Here is a 12,905-nt window from a genome sequence, read left to right as displayed (position 1 = left end):
ATTAAATTTATTTTAAAAACTTATGATTTAAAAAGAAAAGAAAAAATCCTTAGTAGGAAAATATTTATAGACATCAATATTTTTAATAAATTAAATTATCACTAAATTAATCTTAAAAAATGTGATTTCTACATTCACATATATTTGACACGTGACATATTTAAAAGATGATAAAAGACAAAATTTCAAAGCTACAAAATTTAGTCTTGTAAATAAAATATTAAAAAAAAAAGATAATTTAAAATAAATATTTTATTGTGGGCAAATTTTCTTAATAAATGAGACAAATTACCAAAATCAAATAACCAAGTGTTTTGAATCAGGCAAATCTTGTGTAATCCAAATTTAATTATTTAATTTCTTTATAATGGTGACTTTTCAATAAAGAAGGGCTTTAAAAAAAAATCACAAAAGCTCCCCATAAGTCCGAGAAATCACAAAAGAACTATACATGTGTTGTTCCAAAAAGTCATTCAAGAATAAATTATTTTAAGCCCTCAATTAGTTATACGTATTGTTCATCTTTTAACAAAGTTATTCCATAATAAGTCACTTCATATCTTTAATTAACTTTCAAAATCAAGAAAACATTTTTATCATCTACTTTCACATTGTGATCATAGCAAAAAAAAAGCATAGGTGGAAAAATATTATTTTTAACAAAGATTTCATTTTGATATATAAATTAAGTTTTTTAAAAATATTTAATAAAAAAATTTATAATCTCAATATTATAATTTAAAAATTAAGATTTTGTTTTCAATTAAAGTTAGAAAAAAAAGTATTCTAAAAGAGGCCATGTTATAGTTATAGACTTATAGTTATGTCAATTAACGTTATTAATTAACAATACTGTCAATTAAGTCCTTTTAAAATTTTTTGGGAAAAGCACTAGATTCGGTAGAGTTTGAATTTCACAATAAAGTGGCTATAAAACTTACCTTAACGAAATTGACACCTCACTAAAAAGGCTGCTGAATTTCAAACTAATCAAATGGAAACGGGTTGACTTGACTTGGTTATTCTGTAGACTTTGGGAACTACTAGAATTATCCAATCCTGCTTATTTAACTTAAATATTTATTTATTATTTTTTTTTTAATAAAAAATGGCCTCCACCATGTTTTTTATTATTTATTGATAAAAACTGATCCTCCACTATGTTAAATAAGTAATAATAAAAAAAAAAAATACAACCGAAATTCAAAAATAATTATTTTTAACAAAAAGTTAAAATCCAATTTTTTTAAAAAAAAGTCCTTCACGTAAGGACAGAATTCAATCCCAGGAAATGCTCACGGCGGTCTGCTCTGAAAGTGTCGTCTCCACGGAGAGGTCAGAGGGTAGTGGGTAGTGTGGGTTCCAGTCATAAAAGCAAAGCTAACCTAACCTTTGTCGGTGGCAGCCTTCAGCTTTGATTGGCAGCAGGGGGAATGAGCTTCAATTTCCCACTCTGTAGTCAGTATATATCCATACTCCATGCAATGGAGATTGGACAACTGTCACTGTATGTGATCATGTGGCATGCTTCCTCTACATCCAACACTGCCCCAAGGCCCCCAACTCAGCCGCTTCAACCAAATTCAATTGAATTTGACAAAAGAATATCATTTGCAATTATGTTTGGGTTTGGGCTGGGTTTCGATGAGAGGGGGTTAGGCAATTCTATTGGGTTTAACCATCCACATATTGGGCCGCCAGTTATCAGCTGTGGATACCAATGTGTGTGTCAGGCCACAAATTGTCAAATACACACCGCTAACCTCCCCTAAACCCAATTAATTGTTTTTGGTTTGACCAACAAAATATCAATTCATCCCAATAGTCAATTTGGATTGCAAAAATCTAAGAATGATAACACTCGGACTATTTTGGTGGAGTTACACAACATGTTATAAACGTGGAATCTTTTTCCAAGGAAAAATGTCAAATAAAAATTCAATAAGCCAGCCCATCACAGCTTTAAATCGACTCTGCCCACTTCTTTACATGCAGGCTCGCTTTCTCTGCCTGCAATTTCAACCCAAATTAAATCAAATGAAATGCATATGATTTGGCATGTGCTAAGGCATAACTAAAATTCAAAAACCGCACAAGTTAGTATTTTTTTTTTTACCTCCTTTCCCCAGTCACACCGAATGGTAATGATGGCCAATATCAAGGTCTGCAGTGCAGTTCCTCCAAAGATCATACCAGCCCAGATACCCTAATCATGTCCATATGCAGTAGGGTCAGAACATACCAAGTAAGCATGAATTGAAATCTGAATTTTGCAGAATTTCTTACCATGACTCCCTGATGGAAGCCCCATCCCATCAAAAAGCCGAGGGGGACCCCGATCAGATAGTAGCAGCCTAGGTTTATATAAGCGACATAAGATTGCCACCCAGATCCCACAGCCACCCCTGTTCAGGAAATCCTAATGTTATATAAGTGCATGCAAATGGACTTCTCATAGAGATTCATGAGATTGAGAAGAAATCACAGATAAGACGACAAGAGTTTACCAGAGAGAACAGGCTGAACGCTGTTGAGGAGAACCGTGAAGGCTAAGAGGATGGAGAGCTTGTTAACTGCCTTCAAGACTGGTTCACTCGACGAGAATATTAGGGCAAGCTCATTGTGGAAGAAGATAATGAGTAGCCAGAAGAAGAGGCCGATCACAATGGATGTGGCCACTGCTACAATCGTTGCAAACTTGGCTCCTTTTCCATTGCCTGCACCCAGCTCGTTTGCCACCCTCACTCTGTATCATTAAAAGGTAACACTTAAATGTCAAAATTAGTAATACCTTTGAGCTAAAAGTAAAAAAAATTCTAACTATTTTTAAATATATGAATGAAGTTTGGATTTTATAAACTTGGGTTACCGTTATACATATATATTTTTTATTTACAAACTAAATATAAATATAATAAAAATATTATATCTAATTAGAAATGATATTTTATGTGTGTAGATCCTATCCTATTTGATCAATCAAGAATACAAAAATTTTGTCTGTCTAGAGGGAAGTGTTCCTTTCCACTTTACTCTCCAGCAAGTGGCTTCTTTTGACACGAAAGAAATAATTGTCCTATTGATGTTGAAACTCGAAAGCTTGTCGGCAGGTTAAAGATTACTTGATCTTTCTTGGCAAAATGCAACCCAATGAAGAAAGACACATCATTCACCCATATTTCTACTGGTCCTAATTTCTCCTGCTTGACCCGTCTCTCATTACTCTTTTTTGTCCCACTCATTCGGCATACCTAACCTAGGGCCTCGCCTCATGTTGTTGGAGTTCCAAATATTATTATTGGAACCACGTCTGTCTGTCTGTCTGTCTTACGTATGAATATAAAAGATAAATCTATGTCAGGAAAAAGGAATGAAGTAAATCTTTCTCTCAACCTATAAACCATTCTTAAAGGAAGTGCCCTGTACGATGGCATTCTAGTATCTTTCATTTTAAAATTTATGGTGTTAAGTCTCCTTGAAGATATCACGGACTAGGAATACGTTTGAGACGCATATTGCAACGGACCCTAAGATAAGGTCATCCATCAACATCCTTATTTAGGTTGACAAAGTATTATTTTCAAAATTTGATGAACCGCCGTAAATAATAATAATAATAATAATACCATCGAAAAGCAATCTCTGAGTTTGCCACAAATGACTCAGTCGATTGGTGTTCTAGACCTCATATTTTGAATACCAACCAAACCCTATCTATGGTGAGCCACGGAGCGAAAGGAACGTGGCATGAAATTGCTCACAATACGGCACATGGGTTCCATCACTTCCGTGATCCATCATCCAAGACAACAAGGATAGAAAAGGAAATTACCCGGTTCCAGCAAAGAAAGCCAGAGGAATCATCATTTCCCACCCATTTATTGACATGCTGCCGAAAAAGTAGAAGCCAATTAAAGACCGAGAGTTATGTGCTTATAGAAATGGGAAACTGACTATACTTGAAAAAATCATCGTTGGTGCATACCAAATTGACAAAGCGTCCACCGCAATCTCTGCATTCTTTAAGTTTCCAGTCATCAGTATCAAAATTCTGTAGTACCAATTCTCCAAGCTGTTCTTATGGCATATGGGAATTACAGAAGAATTAGAAAGCGATCATGAGAGGTTTAAGGGAAAATGTTGTAAAAGTAAGATCATAAGAGCAAGAGAGAGACCAGAGCATGACCCCAGAAGCAGCAGAGAGTTTGACGAACTCCCAAAGACCAGAGAAGGCTTCAATGGAGAAACCAGTCCATGTGAGAGGACACCCACCACATACGGTGTAACCCATCAACCCAATCACTAGAACCCACCAAGAAAAATTCAAAGTAATAGCTATGCCCACCACCCCCAGCTGAAAGTTGTACACAAACAACCAGCTTACGATCACATGGACAACAAGAGCCACCAAAGCCACCCAAGCAACCACACCGTTCTTCAGCTGGCACTGCAGGAACCTCTGTAGAGGGAACTGAAAAGCAAAGCTGAAGTGAAGAGGGATCATCCACCTGGCCACAACCCCAGATAGCTCAGCTACGTTTGTGGGCTGTCCGGTCAGCTTCAAGATCGGAGAAGCAAATAGATACAAAGGCAGAATGAGAACACAACACATGAACAATACTATCCAAGAACGTTGCATGTATACGCCCAACATGAAGTACTTTTTGGCTCCAAAAGCTTGCCCACATAGCGTTTCTAAAGCACTTGCCATCCCCAGCTGACAAATCATAGAAAAGGAAAAAAGCCAAAGCACCCACATAAGAGAATCGATAACAGAAAAGGCCATGGCCCCATGAAAGAGAGAAGAGATAGAGTCGTGTGTACCAAGAGACCGAAGTCGAAACCGACGATGACATTATTGGCAATGGAGATAGCAGCGAGCTCAAGATCACCCAGGTGGCCAGCAAAGGCTTGGGTGATCACAAGCATGGAGTAGGAGGCAATTCGGCTGAATATCGCAGGCCCCACTATGTGCCATAGCTTCTTCGATTCTTCCCAAATCCTCCCTGCAAGATCCCTATCATGCCTCTCTTCTCCATAGCTTGATAAATAATCTTGCAATAAGGGAACCTTTGCGTCTTTCTCGATCACTTGCCCGTTTGTGGACATGTTGTGACCGTGGATTCTTTCTCCCTAATTCCTGGATTTTCAATGATCAGACAGATGCCACCCCCCAAAAGGTTTGAGAGAGAAAACTTACGAGAAGAGCTGAAACCAAAAGAAGTGATTTTAGGTCATTAACTTGGTCCTTTATATGGCTGTTGGGTATTGTAGTTCTCCCCAACCTTGTCCTTTCATTAATTAATAGGTATTTCTAGTTCCCCCAGCTCCTGTCAAAACGTGTTCCAACTCCTCTAATTTCAACTACTTGTCAAACGATTAAAAACCCTTGAACAGAATCCTGTCGTCCATTTTTTGGAAAATGGTACTACAAAATTAATTGTTCAGACTAATATTATGGGGAAAATTCTAGGGTACCTCTTCGGTACCTACCCAAAAAGCTTTTCAAGCCATTGGATGTCCAAGATTACATCTTGGCCATCCATTTTAAATTTGAAATAAAAATTTCATTTAACCTGTTAAGGGAAGAACAGGTTGTGGCATTCTTTCTTCTTCCATTCTCAACAATTTTGGGTTTAAATAAAATAAATATTAGATAAAAATAGAATTAGAAAAAAATAAAAAATAAAATGATATAAAATTTGAAAACATATTTATTAACAAAAAAAATCATCATATATCATAATTACATTATTTTACTTTTAACAAATTATTAAATATTTAAATTCAACATAAAAATGAATATGGTAATATTTTAATATGAAATGAGTATTTTAATAAAAATTCAACATTTTGGTAATCATATATAAAGTTTAGGTAATTAGATCGTCCTAATTTTTTTCCGTACTCTCCAAATTTTACATTTTTTGAATTTAAGGTTTTTAAAGTTAAATTACAATAAAATAAATTACTAATACTCTTTTAAGTTACTAATGATAGTATTTTCGAAAATAAATATGTAATTTCAAAAATTTTAAAACTAAAAATCAATATGAAAAATGTGATAAAAGTATCAAACATGTATTTATCACATTTTTCATACCGTTCTCATATTTTTCGTACCCTAAATTATTTATATTTTTAAAATTTTAGATTTACTTTTTAACTTGAAATAACAATAACATAGTTTAATAATATTATTTTGAGTTATTATTGATAGAATTGGTAAAAAAAAAATTAAGCATTAAAAAAATTTTAAATTGGAAATAATGTAAATTATCCTAAAAAATTAAAAAATTAAAACACTAAAAAATTAGAGAGGATATGAAAAATGTGAGAAAAGGTATGAAGATTATGAGAAATCCTCACATTCTTCATACCTTACCTCACATTCTTCGTACCCTAAAATTTAACAATTTTTTGATTTTTTTTTTCCACTTAAAAATATAAATAATATTGTTTATTGATATTAATCAAGCTTGGAAATGATGAATATTACTTTTAAGAAAATTAAAAAATTAAAACACTAAGTAATTGTAGAAGGTACGAATAATGTGAGGAATTGTACAAAGAATGTGAGGAATCCTCACATTCTTAGCACCCTTCGTCATATTCTCTTTACCCTCGAAAATTTTACAAATTTTCAAACTTTTCAATTTTTTTTTTCCACATGGAAATACAATAATATTATTTATTGATACTAATTAAGCTTATAAATGATGGAAATTACTCTTAAAAGAAATTAAAAAAATTACTCTTAAAGAAATTATGGAAGTTCGTATCCCATCTCACAAAGTTCGTACCCCCTCTCACAAAGTTCGTACCCTCTCTCACAAAGTTCGTACCCTCTCTCACAAAGTTCGTACTCTCTCTTAGAAAGTCTGTACCCTCTCTTAGAAAGATTGTACCATCTCTTAGAAAGTTTGTAAGTTCGTACTCTCTTTTACAAAGTTCGCACCCTTTCTTAGAAAGTTCATACCCTCTCTTAAAAAGTTCGTACCCTCTCTTAGAAAGTTCGTACCCACTCTTAGAAAGTTCGTACCCACTCTTAGAAACTTCGTACCCTCTCTTAGAAAGTTCGCACCCATTCTTAGAAAGTTTGTACCATCTCTTAGAAAGTTCGTACCAACTCTTAGAAAGTTCGTACCATCTCTTAGAAAGTTCGTACCATCTCTTAGAAAGTTTGCACCTTCTCTTAAAAAATTCGCACCCTCTCATAGAAAGTTCGCACCCTGTCTTAGAAAGTTTGCACCTACTCTTAGAAAGTTCGTACCCTTTCTTAGAAAGTTCGTACCTTGTCTTAGAAAGTTCGTACCCACTCTTAGAAAGTTTGTACCCTCTCTTAGAAAGTTCGTACCCTGTCTTAGAAAGTTCGTACCCACTCTTAGAAAGTTCGTACCCTCTCTTAGAAAGTTCGCACACTCTCTTAGAAAGTTCGCACCCACTCTTAGAAAGTTCTCTTAGAAAATTCGTACCATCTCTTAGAAAGTTCGTACACTCTCTTAAAAAGTTCGCACCCACTCTTAGAAAGTTCGTATCATCTCTTAAAAAGTTCGTACCCTCTCTTAGAAAGTTCGTACCCTCTCTTAGAAAGTTCGTACCCTCTCTTAGAAAGTTCGTACCCACTCTTAGAAAGTTCGTACCCTCTCTTAGAAAGTTCGTACCCTCTCTTAGAAAGTTTGTACCTGGTCTTAGAAAGTTGGTACCCTCTCTTAGAAAGTTCGTACTCACTTTTAGAAAGTTCGTACACTTTCTTAGAAAGTTCGTACCATCTCTTAGAAAGTTCGTACCCTCTATTAGAAACTTCGTACCCTCTCTTAGAAAGTTCGTACCCACTCTTAGAAAGTTCGTACCCTCTCTTAGAAAGTTCTTACACTCTCTTAGAAAGTTCGTACCCGGTCTTAGAAAGTTCGTACCCTCTCTTAAAAAATAAGTACCCACTTTAAGAAAGCTCGTACCCTCTCTTAGAAAGTTTGTACCCTCTTTTAGAAAGTTTGTACCCACTCTTAGAAAGTTCGTACCCTCCCTTAGAAAGTTCGTACCCTATCTTAGAAAGTTCGTACCATCTATTAGAAAGTTCGTACCCTCTATTAGAAAGTTTGTACCATCTCTTAGAAAGTTCGTACCCACTCTTAGAAAGTTCGTACCCTCTCTTAGAAAGTTCGTACACTCTCTTAGAAAGTTCGTACCCGGTCTTAGAAAGTTCGTACCCTCTCTTAGAAAGTTCGTACCCACTTTAAGAAAGCTCGTACCCTCTCTTAGAAAGTTTGTACCCTCTTTTAGAAAGTTTGTACCCACTCTTAGAAAGTTCGTACCCTCCCTTAGAAAGTTCGTACCCTCCCTTAGAAAGTTCGTACCCGCCCTTAGAAAGTTCGTACCCTCTCTTAGAAAGTTCGTACCTTCCCTTAGAAAGTTCGTACCCTCCCTTAGAAAGTTCGTACCATCCCTTAGAAAGTTCGTACCATCTCTTACAAAGTTCGTACCATCTCTTACAAAGTCCGTACCCTCCCTTAGAAAGTTCGTACCCACTCTTAGAAATTTCGTACCCTCTCTTAGAAAGTCCGTACCCTGTCTTAGAAAGTTCGTACTCGGTCTTAGAAAGTTCATACTTGGTCTTAGAAAGTTCGTACCCGGTCTTAGAAAGTTCGTACCATATCTTAGAAAGTTCGTACCCACTCTTAGAAAGTTCGTACCCTCTGTTAGAAAGTTCGTACCATGTCTTAGAAAGTTCGTACCCTCCCTTAGAAAGTTTGTACCCACCCTTAGAAAGTTCGTACCCACTCTTAGAAATTTCGTACCCTCTCTTAGAAAGTTCGTACCCTCTCTTAGAAAGTTCGTACCCTCCCTTAGAAAGTTCGTACCCTTCCTTAGAAAGTTCGTACCCACCCTTAGAAAGTTCGTACCCTCTCTTAGAAAGTTCATACTCTCTCTTAGAAAGTTCGTACTATCTCTTACAAAATATTGATGACAATTTCATAACAAATTACTAAATGCTCTCAATTTGGTTAAAAATAACTCAGAACAAAAAATTAAAAAATCTAAATATTATAAATCATTACATATTTAAATGTCATTTAACATGACATTTCTACCTACAATAGTTATATGTAAATGAAAAAAAAAAATTCAAATGTTACCTTTTAACACTTGTAATCACTTGACATCCTTCAAGACATATAAAGCTTCATCTTCAAATTTAATCTATGAACAAAAAAAAAATAAAAAATTATATAAAAATATTAATAACAATTTGATAACAAAATTTTATAATAAACTCATAAAAAATTCTAAAATCGTTATTTAACATCACATTTCTTCCTACAACAATTATATTTGGATAAAAAAATATCAAAAATTACCTTTGACACTTGTAATCGCTTGAAATCCTTCATCTTCTTCATATAATACAAATTTTAAATTTTCTCTCTCAAAAAGTTTTGAACTTGATCTTGAAATTTGATTCATCAAAATACATCTTACATATTTTGTAATTTGGTAGTTGAAATTATTTAATTTTCATATTAAATTACTATCCTTTTTTTTATATATGAATGATGAGAGTATAAGAGTAGTAGGTAAGATTTTCTTTTTTTAGATAGAGTTAGGCAATGCATTAAATAACAAATTATATTTGATATTTAATAATAAATTATAAAAAAGTTGTAATATTTAGATATATATGAAATGCATGTGATTATTTCTCACCAACAAGTCATCTTTACCGGTTTGATATGTTTTTATAAATTTTTTAATGATATGTACTTTACACATGTCATATTTTTATTGGGGTCAAACGTGGGTAGGTATCCCAAAATGAAGAGTGGGTACCATAGAACAACCCATATTATGGAAACTGCCCTACATGTCATTGATTTTTGTGGTGCCCAGAGTCTCCCGAAAAGGAAGATAATCAAAAACACTAGGCCTCTGCACGATGGGAAGGCTGTGTCAGATCTGTGTATTACAATGTCATGGTTACCCGAGTCAAAGCTGGTGAGTTCTAAGCTACGTGAGAACATAGGTAATCATATTTGTCATGTTGTGCTGCCACCTCTGTCTTATCTTTTCAGCTTCCCACACTTCCCAATCATATGCAAATTCATTACTTCTTGTTTTTCTTGCGTATTGTAGTCCATTCAAAATTGTCTGCTGGGTGTTTTTTTTTTTTTTTTCCTCCTTTTTAAAAATATTTTCTGGCTTCTGAGGGCATAAAGATAAAAGATAAGTGGCCTGAATTCGAAGGAGCTAGACACGTTCCACTTGATGTAATGAAGTCCAGAATGATCCGTTGTCTCCAGTCCAGAAACTTAGAAGATGTTTCTGGAAGATCAAGAACATTGCGGTCGAATGGTTTGATTGATGCTCGTAGGCTTGGATAAGTACAAAAGATCTTACACAAGAGGATGGGTTCTTGTTCTTCACTATGGGCCGGTTGGGCCTTATTCGCTTACAAATAGGTAGACACACAACTGGGCCCAATGGAAATCTTGATTAAAAGGGGTTGGACTCAGTACTTTAGTTCTATCCTGCTTCATATTACAATTTGATGTTGGTAAGTTGATTAATTGCCTAATCTGACGTTTTTATTAGTAATATATTTGATCTAAATAATCATTTTTAATATTATGACTAATCAAGTGACTAGGTTTAAGGTTTTTTTTTTTATTCAAACTCAATTTAGGTTGAACATATCAAGGGTTTGAACATATCGATTTTAACTTGAACTTTATTTAACATTTTTATAATAATTATAATTTATATTATCTTATATAATAATATTCAATTTTTAAAAAATTTAAGAAAAAAATATTATTTATACATTTTTTTTTGTTAGTTATTATTTTAAAATTTTATCTCATTTATTATTTAAATTTTGATATAAATATATTAAAAAATGTTATAAAAAAACATTGAAAATAGTATAAGCAGTATAATCTAATCGATCTAAATTTAGAAAAAGGAGATTGGATTGGATTTGTGTTGGAATTGGAAATCAGATTAGATTTAATTTTAATTGTTGTCAACTCTCATTTCTTGTATGACAATCACAAACGCCAATTTGATTTCGCCAAAGGTAAGAGCTATTGGGTCGCGAATCCGTTGCCATAGTCTTTAACTTTTAATGCTATCCCTGATAAAGACGAATACATTTGGATACCTGTGAAACCCAAAAATAGAATGACTTCATCATCCCTACAGAAAGGTTCAAATGGCCTCCAAACATACATGGTCAAAACATTGTCGGTTGAATTGTTTTAACTAAGAAAAATAAATAAAAAATCCATGGCAAACGACATTGAAGCAGCTGTAAGATGCGAAGGTGATGGGCTGCTTCCAACAACTTTTCCTTTTGTCTTTTAGTCGAAGTCTTATTATTATTTTAAGGTTTATTTTATACGAGTTACTGAAAAACGCCCTAGTCCTGCCATCCTCAGAAACCGCCAGGACTTATTCAATTAAGCGATTGATTTCTACGCACTGGGGCTTTGAAAAATTCATGTACGTTTATTATTACTTCCACGGCTATTTAAAATCATTCAGCATTCAGACGTGGAAATTGGTTAGTGCCCGAGTTCTGTTTATTTGTGACCGAAGAATTGGTTGATGGAGACCATTTATAAGTAAAATAGGGAGTTCTAAATCTTACCCATTTTCTTCTGAGAGTTGTCCCCCCCTCAAAAGAAAAAATGAATAGCATGTGTGTATGGATGGGATCATGGCAGCCATACTCATTAAGTAATTAGAAAATGGGCATGAAGCTTGAGGTGGAAAGTGCGAATCGACCGGCCGGTTACTTTGAGAAGAAGTCTGATGCAGTGTTAAAGTCTGTCTTCTGATGAAGAAACTTTGAAAAATTAAACCAATCTTTTGACCACAAGAAGGCAAGTGGCCTGATACAAACAAAGGCTTTCCGTAATTTCGGAGAGGCGTGATTTCAAATAGTAGCATGAGTCAGTGCCGAAAAGAAAGGATTAGACAGGGTGTATGAATTATGATAAATCAAAGGAAAGAATAGGAAGTGTTTTATTCAGCTAATGTACACCGGAGTCATGTCTATAATAATCCAACAGATCAAATTGGTACACGTGTCGACACAAAAAGCAATGAACCACCGAAACAATCCTCGTCCAATAAAATCAACAAACATAATCAGACAAAATAAAATAAATAATACAAAGAGGGCTAATCACCGAACAAAGAACACAAAGAGATCTCAACCGTCCATGAAAACCAAAGGCCTGAAATGCCAACCCTCATCCACGTGGGTCAGGTCCCGCTCTAGATCATGGCCACCGCCACGAATGATCCGGCCAGGGCAGTTCCGGCAATGACGACTCTGTTCAACCAACCATCAGCGAAGCTGCCGTTGGGTGATTCAGTAGGGGTTGCAGTAGGGGGTGAACCGGAACCGGATGTCGGCGGTGCCGGAGGAGAAGCGATGCTGGGAGAAGGAGAAGGAGTAGTAGTAGGGGGTGTGGAAGGTGAGGTGGAGGAGGGAGAAGGAGTGGGTGATGGGGTTGAGGCAGTGGTGGGAGAAGGAGCTGGAGAGGATGGTGCCGGAGATGGAACTGGAGTGGACGGCGGAGATGATGGTGCAGGCGAGGTCGCTGGGGGTGTGGGTGTCGGTGTTGGAGATGCTCCTGGAGCTTGTGCCATGCATGAGGTGGCCAACAAAGCCAGCATCATCACAACTTTAAACCCAGTGGAAGTCATCTTCATCTTCTCCAGAGAAAGAAAGTTTCAGAGACAGAGAAAGAGAGGGAGACAGAGAGAAAGAGAGCAGCAGGTGAAGTTGGGAGGTGAGGATGAGCGTCCAAAGTAAGAGAATATAAAGAGAAGAGCAGAAGTGGAGGGTTTGAGAAACCAGAGATATTAATCAATAATGCTTGAGAATCTTCTGAAAC

General features: G+C 35.4%; 2 protein-coding genes across 3 annotated transcripts; both read right to left on the bottom strand.

Moving 5' to 3' along the window:
* Nucleotides 1–1,812: 1,812 nt before the first annotated feature.
* On the bottom strand, nucleotides 1,813–5,417 carry LOC117919207 (protein DETOXIFICATION 27-like). 2 transcript variants are annotated; one of them, XM_034836338.1, is made up of 8 exons: nucleotides 4,825–5,408; nucleotides 4,176–4,717; nucleotides 3,986–4,072; nucleotides 3,833–3,889; nucleotides 2,508–2,746; nucleotides 2,287–2,405; nucleotides 2,117–2,206; nucleotides 1,813–2,010 (listed from the first exon to the last, which is right to left on the bottom strand). In XM_034836338.1, exons 1-8 carry the CDS (start codon nucleotides 5,107–5,109, stop codon nucleotides 1,963–1,965), a joined length of 1,467 nt encoding a protein of 488 aa, XP_034692229.1. In that variant the 5' UTR covers nucleotides 5,110–5,408; the 3' UTR covers nucleotides 1,813–1,962. The 2 variants fall into 2 exon arrangements, 1 of the variants encoding a protein (XP_034692229.1); XR_004652046.1 differs by lacking the exon at nucleotides 1,813–2,010 and having other exon boundaries at nucleotides 2,125–2,206; nucleotides 2,287–2,419; nucleotides 4,825–5,417.
* Nucleotides 5,418–11,990: 6,573 nt separating this feature from the next.
* Nucleotides 11,991–12,893, bottom strand: LOC117917317 (classical arabinogalactan protein 10-like). Its single transcript, XM_034833548.1, has one exon. It carries the CDS (start codon nucleotides 12,718–12,720, stop codon nucleotides 12,280–12,282), a length of 441 nt encoding a protein of 146 aa, XP_034689439.1. The 5' UTR covers nucleotides 12,721–12,893; the 3' UTR covers nucleotides 11,991–12,279.
* Nucleotides 12,894–12,905: the final 12 nt, after the last annotated feature.

The sequence above is a fragment of the Vitis riparia genome, chromosome 7, assembly GCF_004353265.1.
Source record: "Vitis riparia cultivar Riparia Gloire de Montpellier isolate 1030 chromosome 7, EGFV_Vit.rip_1.0, whole genome shotgun sequence".
Classification (NCBI taxonomy): domain Eukaryota; kingdom Viridiplantae; phylum Streptophyta; class Magnoliopsida; order Vitales; family Vitaceae; genus Vitis; species Vitis riparia.
Note: the sequence above shows the minus strand (reverse complement) of the source record. Positions and strands in the feature narration are given on the sequence as shown.

What these genes read in the sequence shown, in the direction of transcription:
- LOC117919207 (XM_034836338.1), bottom strand. Translation starts at nt 5,109, where the DNA reads ATGTCCACAAACGGGCAAGTGATCGAGAAAGACGCAAAGGTTCCCTTA. An exon ending in GCTTCTGGGGTCATGCTCTG is followed by an intron (nt 4,073 to 4,175) that starts GTCTCTCTCTTG and finishes CCATAAGAACAG; the next exon opens with CTTGGAGAATTGGTACTACA. An exon ending in CGTTCAGCCTGTTCTCTCTG is followed by an intron (nt 2,406 to 2,507) that starts GTAAACTCTTGT and finishes TTTCCTGAACAG; the next exon opens with GGGTGGCTGTGGGATCTGGG.
- LOC117917317 (XM_034833548.1), bottom strand. Translation starts at nt 12,720, where the DNA reads ATGAAGATGACTTCCACTGGGTTTAAAGTTGTGATGATGCTGGCTTTG.